At 46.4% G+C, this 9503-nt stretch overlaps 1 protein-coding gene across 1 annotated transcript; it reads right to left on the bottom strand.

Annotated features, from left to right (window-relative positions):
- Positions 1–1508: 1508 nt before the first annotated feature.
- Positions 1509–9244, bottom strand: LOC123372171 (phospholipase A2 inhibitor NAI-like). Its single transcript, XM_045020151.1, has 5 exons — positions 9152–9244; positions 8386–8502; positions 5116–5268; positions 3562–3702; positions 1509–2074 (listed from the first exon to the last, which is right to left on the bottom strand). Exons 1-5 carry the CDS (start codon positions 9198–9200, stop codon positions 1863–1865), a joined length of 672 nt encoding a protein of 223 aa, XP_044876086.1. The 5' UTR covers positions 9201–9244; the 3' UTR covers positions 1509–1862.
- Between the last annotated feature and the right edge of the window lie 259 nt (positions 9245–9503).

Genomic DNA, 9503 nt, shown 5'->3' with positions numbered 1-9503 from the left:
CCAGTTTGGAACATGTTTTAACAACACCATACAGTGGAATCTTATAATTTCACATACAAAATTGCCACATGTATATTATTAGGACAATACTGATCAGTAAATTATGAGTTTTCAAATGACACCTTGTGTCAAGGCTGATTCCCCAGTCTGGCACTTTGAGTGCAGAAGGTGGGGGCCCACAAGGATTCTAAAAATTAATACTGGCCACTCCAGGCTTGTATTAAACTCCCAAGGTTACAGCTTTTCTCTGACCTTGGATGGATAGATGCTGCCACCACCTCAGTGCAAAAACCCCTTTGAAAACCCAGGAAGGTGCACTTGGGAATTCCTTCCTGTGGGGTACCTCAAGCCCTTTCACACACGCCCTCCGAGGAAGAGCTGAGAAAGAAAACAAAGGAAACCAGCTGTTGCCACCAGCTAATTAAATAACCTGTGCACAAACCTCTTAGGACACAAAATCCAATCCTGTTCTTTAAAAAGGTAAATTTTATTAAAAACAAAAAGAAAGAAAATACATTTGAAAACTCAGACTATTGCTAGATTTAAAAAAATACACGTACAAGGATTAGCATCAAGAATAACGTTCTTGAGGTCCAGCTTAAAGGCTTACAAGTAAACAAAAGCATTTGCGGTTAGCCCAGAGGAGTCCACAAGCCATAAAGAAATAAAGAGAGAGAAACCTAATTTTGTCTTCCTAAATATTTCCTGATCTACTTACATATCTGGGGTTCCAAATGAGTAGTTTCTAGGTAGGATTTGATGATTTTTCATACCTGACCCAAGCTCTTACAGCATAGTTTCAGCCCTGTCTCTGTTCCTCAGGAAAACAACACAGACAGACAAAGGGGAAGTTTTTTCCCAGTTTTAAAAAGTTCTAGCCATCCCATTGGCTCTTTTCGTCAGGTGCCCACTCCCTTCCTTTTACCTATGCAGGGAGACTTTTCAACCCTTTACAGGTAACGCAAGTAGAGAACAACTACTAAGAAAGATTTTATAGCTAACTGGCTGGCTGGGTGTCCATAAAAGGGAGCTACACCCCGCTCCCCCAATTCATTTATCACACCTTGCAAGGCATACTTTGTACAAAGATTATTTCAACAGTGTGTAGGGTGTGAATACAAGGGGTACATTCTGCCACACAACTTTAATGAGAGGGGGTAGAAGAAGAGGGACAGACTCAGGTGGAATTAATATAAAGGGGATCTTTATTGAGGCTGCTGGATGCTGGCAGACCCTGTGGTTGTCTTGAATGCTCTCATTTCCACCGCTTGTACTGTCTAGTGCAAGGGTCGGCAACCTCTTAGAAGTGGTGTGCCGAGTCTTCATTTCTTCACTCTAATCTAAGGTTTCGCATGCCATGAATACATTTTAACATTTTTAGTAGGTCTCTTTCTATAAGTCTATAATATATAACTAAACTATTGTTGTATGTAAAGTAAATAAGGTTTTTAAAATGTTTAAGAAGCTTCATTTAAAATTAAATTAAAATGCAGAGCCCCCTGGACCGGTGGCCAGGACCCGGGCAGTGTGAGTGCCACTGAAAATCAGTGTGTGTGCCGCCTTCGGCACCCGTGCCATAGGTTGCCTACCCCTGGTCTAGTGGTTCTACACAGGGTCTCGCTGGGTCCCAGCCTAGCCATCGTGATGCCCAATATAATTAAACTTCACCAACTTAAATAAATCAAAAATCTAGAAGATTTTTCTTGGCTTCATTGCAAAAGGCTAAGGCAGAGAGATTCCAGTAGAAAACAGAGAGTCCCTGCAAGGGAAAAACAACTGCAGAAAGTGCCATGTGCAAGCAGCAGATAGAGTGGCTTCAGCACAGCAACTGTGGGCATGTGTCCCAAGACCTGCAGGAAAGATCAAGAAAGCAGCTGCACCAAGATAAGCCTTGACAGGGGTGGAAGGAGGAGGGCGACACAAGGGGCAAATCCAAGAGCCTTGTGGCCTCTGCTGGAGGCTGGTTTGCACTCAAACCTCACAATGTCCATATCGAACCCTTTCTCCCCTTTTGGTGCAGTGCACTCAGACTCGGTGGTGCAGCCCTTCATTGCGGTTTTTAGGGGTAGTATGCCTGCAGAGAGGAAGAAGCACATACCAGGCATCAGGGGAGCTCTGGCTCTTCCTGTTGCTAGTCAGTCCCAATAGCACTACCCCCGTGAGGCAATCAAGGTTGTTCTAGACTCCCTGTCCTTCTCTGATCATCCTCCCTGTCCCCCCATTTCCAGTCACCGGCAGGACACTCGGTGTCAGCTCCTCTGCTGGGCAGGAAAGTGTCTGTCAGGTCACTTTCCCTGAAAGCCTTTAGATGTTTCTTTTAAAATGTATTTAAAGAGGCAATTGGAGTCAGTTTGATTGACCTGAAATAATGGGGGCGAATTGGGCTTTGGCTTCCTCTCCCTCCCCCTCACCCCGCTTTCTGATGAATAAAGGATGGGAAGCTTTTTGATTTTCCCCCTAATATGGGGATTTTTCTACTTGTTTATTTCATTAGGAATCCGGATTTTTTTCTACTCTGGAAGTCTCTATGGCCAGCTGGAGAACTGACAGTATTGCTGTGTCAGAGAAATTATGCATGTAATTATGTATCTGAATACAAGTGATGTTTATTCAGACTGGGAGTCACCTGGTGGCTCTGTTACACACAGTCTAGCAAGTCCTTTTTCTTAGCGTGCAAGCACGCTTCAGTCTGACAAAATGCTGGGTGGTTGTTAGCTTGTGAGGCAGGTGTTTTTTTGGTGGGGTAGGGGCTGTTGCAAGCAGCAGGAGAGTTTGCTCTCTATCTTAATCTCTCTATCTAGAACCAATACTTGGTGCATTGCTTCCTGGGAATCGGGCTTTGGTTTGGGGGCTGAGATTTCTGAAAGAGAGGGTTATTTGCATGTTGCTTGCAATCACCTCTGTTCAAGGACTGATGTATATAGTGTAAATAAACAAGTTACACTCAGAAAATACTCAGACTCCATAACACTGATTTCTTTTCCAAGGGGAAGCCAACCTGCTACCGATCAGCAGAGAGGGGACACTAGTTACATTTTTTTTTAATTCAGGAAAAATGGAATTACCAGACCAGATCAGATGTCCATCTAATCCAGTATCCTGCCACCAACAATGAACAGTAACGTATGTTTCAGAGGAAGATTATGGTTATACATACCTAAACAGTCACCTGTCCAGAGGGGAAGTTTCTTCTTAATCTCCATTTAGATAGTAGCTGTCTTGGACTCAGAAGCAGGAGGGCTTATATCTTATCTAACATAAGTGTAGATGTTCTGATCCATACTTATTAATTTTCTAAATGTTTGATTCTTTTATGAACCCTGCTAAGATCTTGGCTTCAATAATGTTCTGTGGCAATGAATTCCACAGGTTAACTATACACAACATGGAAAGGGAAAGAAACATTCCTTTGTACCAGTTTCCTATTTGTTCCCATTCAGTGTCATTGACATTTCTTTTGCTTTTTTTTAATTTGCTTTCTCTCATTTCTCTTTGAAGCATTTCATAGAATGAGGTTTGCGAAAGTAACCAAAATATAACAGGAAAAAATAAATAAGTTACCAATGGTTATTTTCCCAGCTATATCAAAACACTGGGTCTGGGCTCCGGTACAACGCACAGTGTCTTCACTACACTGGTAAGAATTCTCAGTGTAGCATGCCGGACACTGCAGGCCATTGGGCACGGTGTTCATTGGTGGCACTGGGAACAATCAGAAGGATCACAGTCAGCTTTGGCAATGTTAGCAGGAAGAGTTGGCATTGAGGGTGAGGGAGCTTGGTAGCAAATCATCAAATGGCCCTTTAAATCCTCCCACTGCAGGGGACTAGAGTTCTAGCTCAGGGGATACCACGGGCAGTTCAGTCTAGTCTCTACTGACATGAGAATTTTCTCGAGTGAAACCTTCTCCCATATAGAATCTGGTTAGTAGGAACTCAAAGGCCTATCCATTTTACTTCTCCTCCCAACCCCAGCAGGGAGTTATTCAGTGCAAGGCCTGTTGTGACAACTGGTCTATAACTTTTACCATGGAAAATAGGTCAAGTTATTTTCAATGAAAGAGGTGCAAGAGAACCAGACAGAGAGACTAAATTAGCCCGAACCAAAAGTCACATTGATATAATTCAAGGACTATGTTGAAATCATGCTCTGTAAACACAGAAGACTTGGAAGTAAAAGTTAATGAAACAAAATTGGTGTGTCAGCTATTAGGCCTAATTGATGGACAAAATAACCAGGGGATGGGCTGTTCCATCCGTCCCTCCCTTTTGGGGGGGAGCAGAACACTCAAAAGAACAAACAGAGGCTACTGAAGTGAGCTTCACCATCATGGCTGCCACCCCTGCCCCCATGCCTGTTTCCTGGGCCTTTGTCATCCTGCTCCTGAGAGGTGTCCTGACCACACTGGGCCAAAGAGAGGGATCCAGATGACATCACAACCTTTACTGGCTCCAGCTGAATCCAAAACGCAACCTAGAGTGACAGTTATTTACCCTTAGAGACTAAACAAGGGGGTTTTTTCCTCCTAAAGACTCTCTCCAGCTAAAGGGAAAGGGCGTGAAAATGAAAGCCTGATTTCATACTTTACATTTCAAAGGCTTTCACTGCTTTTCCTTCTTTTCTATTTCTTTAATAAAAGGATGTTTCCTGGTGTGTTTGCCATAGTGCTAAGCAGGCTGAGGTCTCTGTGTACCAAACCCCAAACCTTATTTAACATTGTTTAATGTTGGACAGTGACTGGGTTATCTTACCACCCTTGGCCATATATTCCATCTCACTTAATACAACGGGCCCCCTTCAGGGCAAGTGGCTATTCTCAGGGATTGAGGCTTATTCAGTCCAGTGCTCGCTGCATGTTCTCTGGGACTCTGTGTTATTCATTAGAGCACCCCTGCAAAGCAGGTGAAATCTCCTACTGAAATATCACCTCATTCTTAATCTCTCACAACAACTTAGAGAGCGGCAGGGCCGTCCCTGGCGGGATCTGGGTGAATTCCCAGCTTGGTGCAATCTTAGGATAGAGAGCAGGAGTTTCACTGTAAGCCTAGGATGGGAAGGGGAAGAGGAAGAGGAGGAGGTGGAAAGGGGAGGAGAGCGCATCTTGTAGATACGTACATGGGTCAGATGCTGTTTTACAGGCTTCTCCCACACAGCAGATGATTCCGTTCCTTTGTGTTATTCCGTTCCCAAAGTTCATACTAATGGGGTCTGCTCGGCAACTGTTGGAGTGCAGGCAGGACTTTTGGGTTATCACAATCCTCTTTGACTCTATAAGAAAGAAAAACGTGGAGTTATGAACAAAACAGGCCCACTGTGATGCTTCGAGGTCCCCCAGAGCAGCAAGGGGTTCTCTCACCGCCTGTCTTGTAACTTTGGGTGCCTTACCGCTACATTGCTATGACTCAGAGCCTTGCCGCCAGTAGTCAGCCTACAAGCGTAAAGGTCTTACCAGCCTAGTTACTCCTGCCAGGGTGACCCCACCAGCCCTTCTGGTCCTGAGACTCCACAAATCTGTCTCCCCCCCACGAGTTCTTAACTACTGGACACTCAGACTTTCCCAACTCCGGTTCGTCGGCCCCCAGAAGAAGTGAAACCTGCCCCTGGTTATCAGTTCATTTTGGCAAACACACTCCACGCAGTTTGCACACCAGAGATCTGCTTGGGGTAAAAATCAGCGAGACGTTTATGTTATAGACAAATCACAGATTCAAAGATGAAATAGGAAGAAGCAGCAAACACGGACAAGTGACACAGAAAATAAACATAAATATACAACTTCAGGCTTTACACTTTGACATTAGCTGAATTCTCTTTGCTAATAGAAGTTACCTTTGAACAGTTTCCCAGCAAATCCCCTGCCAGAAAGGGGATCCAGTGTGCAAGACAGACAGCCACATGCCTGAGACTGTCCCTCAGTTCTGGATACCTTTCACTTCAAATCCTGTTCCCTTCCCTTTTAAGAGGGTTTGCAGGGGGGTTTCCTTTCTCTCAATTCATGGCTATTCAGAGCATTGCAGGTGCGGGGGGATTGCCTCTCAGTCAACTGTAATAGTCCATAATTTGTCTTTTCATAGGTCATTACTTGGGACTGGTTTTGTGAAAACACTCGGCTTGGAAGAAGCCCCTCGCTGCTGTGAGGTGTATTTAAAATTATAGCATAGGGCATGAGCATACTGTGCTGTATACAGAAATACAAAGATTCATACCCACAGTCTGTATACATGTCTCATAAGGACCATCAAGTTCAGAACATTACAAGCTTTCATAAAAGATCTTATTCGACATATTTTTATGCACAATAACATGGTGTACAACCGGTTGATTCAATTGCTTACTCTTTGGGGTTCAGATTCCCACCCCCCATTCTCCCCTTGGAGTGTCTGGACCCTGACTGTCAGCCAGCACCAAGGGGCATTCCTTCCAGCAGTGACTTCTTCGCTCCCTCTCTTCCCCATCCCCCTCCCCCCAGTCATGACACAGCACGGCCTTTCCGGCTTGGGGACAGCAAAACCATCCTGCAGGTGGTGCTCATGGGGGCAAGGCGATCACCGTGGGGAAATGGATCAGCCGTCATCACATCGCAGACACTAGGGAGGAATTTCATGCCTCCCCACCCCCATACTGTAATATTTACATGGGGAGCAGCTAGCGGCCACCAAGTTTCACCACAGCCGTACCCCAGCAAGAACACCCCGTTCTTGGGACTGTTTAGTAAACAGTTGTTACCCACTAGTCCATGGTAGGCTGCGTGCCCATCTCTAACCACTCCATGCATGTTACAGCCCTGAGCTACCGAGAGCCTCGCTTCAGCTGTAGAGACTTGTACTGTTAGTTCCGGAGGTCCTCAATTCACTATTGGGCTCCTCAGTTGAGCAGAGAAATGAATTACCTGATCAAATGGCTGGAAGTTGAAGCTAGACAAATTCAGACTGGAAATAAGGCATAAATTGTGAGTAATTTACCCACGGTCATAGTAGATTCTCCATCACTGACAATTTTAAAATCAAGTTTGGATATATTGGTAAAAGATCTGCTCCAGGAATTGTTTGGGGGAAAGTTCTCTGGCCTGCATTCTATAGGAGATCCCGACTGGATGGTCGCAGTGTCCCTTCTGGCCTTGAAAATTGTGACTCCCTGGTGTGCTGGCCAAGAGGGAGACCAACTTTACTCCTGTGCCCTGTAATGTCTTAATAAGGATGCTCAGAAGTGGGGGAGCTTATCTATCTACATCCCTAGACTCACTGATGCTGGTCTGTCTCTAACGGTAGATGCTAGTATAGTGCTGGCTATCTATCAATCAGGGCTGGGTCACGAACAGACTCTGGGCATCAAGTGAGCTACTCTGTATCAGGACCGGAGGTCAAGATCAATCCATGGCCAGGCCAGGTCAAAACCAAGTCAGAGTCCATTAAAAATTGAGAGCGTGAGGCGAGAATCAGGGTAGGGCTGGCTAGGGGCTTTCACCAAGGTCAGCAAAGGTCTTAAGCTACGGACCATAAAGCAGGACCAAGGTCGACTAGGTTAGGAGTCAGGAGTCTGGGATCAAGGCAAGTCACTGCGAGGTTTGGCGAAGTGGGGTCTAAGACAGAGGCACACTGGTGGTCTGCATTGCTCAGATAATTTTCAGAAATGGCTTCCTGGTCTATATGGGGAGTGCCAGGGAATCACGGAGGGCTGTCGCTTGTGCCTCTTCGGGCAGGACTGCCTGTGGGGCTTCATGTCTCAGGACCTCAGGGTGACACCCCAGATATCAGCGAGGAAGCAGCGTCTCCCTGAGCCCCTGGTTCCAGACCGGTGGGTTCTTCTGCAGTCTATCTGTCCATGTTTCTATACCAGGCTCCTGAGTCTAGCACCCTCACCACAGTAACAGGCTATGGGAGCCCTCTGGTATCTAGCACTGCCTGCGTTAAAGGTGAATCTCACTCACCCAACTGGGCTGTGTCCAGAATGTCGACGCAGGTGCCTTGAGGGGATGACAGGGTGACTTGGGGATGTTGATAAGTGGGAAGGGATGCACTTCAGGCAAAGCTACAGTGCTGGGGTCTTAAATCTGGATGCTCAAACAGGTGCCCTGGAGAATCAAATTGGTGTTTATGTCCCTCCCCGCCAAGTTTGAAACCTGGGCCCTCACATTGTTTGTTGCCAGGTAGGAAACACTGCTTGGCTTAATAATAATATTTAGTGTTTTTCATCCAGAGAGATCAACCTGCTTCACAAGTATCATGCCCCACCCTTTGATTGATGGGAAACTGAGGCATAGAGAGGGAACATAACTCACCTGGGGTAACCCAGCCAGTCAGTGGCAGAGAGAGGAATAGAACCCGGGAGTCCTGTCTCCCAGCTCTGTCCACTGCACCACTCTGGTTTATGCTCTCTCTTACCTACCTTGTACAGCTTCGTGCTTCATGATGCCACAGGTTTCTTTGCCAGTATCGCAGGTTTCCATGGGGCCGGAACAGCTCTCCCCTATTTCATGGCAAACCTCACACTGAAGAGAGCTCCCTAGGGAAGGAAAGGGAACACACTTTGTCTTAGCGGGTGCTATGAATGTTCCTCACTTCTTCTTTCAAGCTTCCTCTTCTTCACCAGCAGGCATCCTCTCGTTTTCCTCTTGTATCTGCTGACTTGTGTGACTAAGCCGCAACGATCTGGGGAACAGCCACCAATACTGCTGGGGCTTGTATGTCCTGAGGGGTCAGTATCACCTTACAGCTGCTATGGAGCCCTGGGGGATAGGACTCCCCGATTCTTCCAGTCCAGGGATGGCACTAATGCATGATGCAGCTCTCCAATTCCCCACTCGTGCCTCATGTCCTCTCTGCTTGAATCTCACTGGAGAGATTACCCTGCAGCTAGAACCTCTTTACTAATGTCTAGCTGCCATTTTCTCCCATTTAGTTCCTGACCCCTACATCTTCTCATCAGGCCCTGACACCTCAAGGTGCATTTGAAAGCAAGTGAGCATCGGGCATGAGGGATGAACCCAGCTAACCCCAAACCCCGTTCATCCCAATGCAAGGCAGAGGGGACAAAGCCACAGGGGTCAGGGGTATTTCGAACCTGGATGGGAAGACACCCAGCTGCAGTTCCAGGGCCAGTTCTACACTTTGGGCTGCAACAGGGTCAACAGTCACAAAATCAGGGGACTCACCTGCATCTATGAAAGCCAAGAGGATGCAGAGGGTGAAGGAAACCTTCATGATGACAGGGAGAGCACAGGCTGCGATGGGAATAAAGCTGCTGAATTTTCAGCTCTGACACTGCAAACGCTCCAAAAGGGACTTTTATAGGCCGGACTGAAGAGCGATGTCAGCGGAACATCACAAATGAAATTCGGGGAATAAGGGAAGTTAAGCTAAGTGCCTTCACACACTCTGCTGAAGGCTCCCAAGGACTGTGGGGTGGGTAACTGTTATGGACCTACTGGAAGAGGCTCCATAGTTAAGGGTGCAAAGTTCTTACTTTGTTTAATTTAAAGCAGGGATGCAGCCTCTTCATTTCAC

The sequence above is a fragment of the Mauremys mutica genome, chromosome 6 (genome assembly GCF_020497125.1).
Source record: "Mauremys mutica isolate MM-2020 ecotype Southern chromosome 6, ASM2049712v1, whole genome shotgun sequence".
NCBI classification, from domain to species: domain Eukaryota; kingdom Metazoa; phylum Chordata; order Testudines; family Geoemydidae; genus Mauremys; species Mauremys mutica.
Note: the sequence above shows the minus strand (reverse complement) of the source record. Positions and strands in the feature narration are given on the sequence as shown.

What these genes read in the sequence shown, in the direction of transcription:
- LOC123372171 (XM_045020151.1), bottom strand. Translation starts at nt 9,200, where the DNA reads ATGAAGGTTTCCTTCACCCTCTGCATCCTCTTGGCTTTCATAGATGCA. An exon ending in CTTGGCTTTCATAGATGCAG is followed by an intron (nt 8,503 to 9,151) that starts GTGAGTCCCCTG and finishes TTCCTTCCCTAG; the next exon opens with GGAGCTCTCTTCAGTGTGAG. An exon ending in AGCTGGGAAAATAACCATTG is followed by an intron (nt 2,075 to 3,561) that starts GTAACTTATTTA and finishes TCCTCTCTGCAG; the next exon opens with GCATACTACCCCTAAAAACC.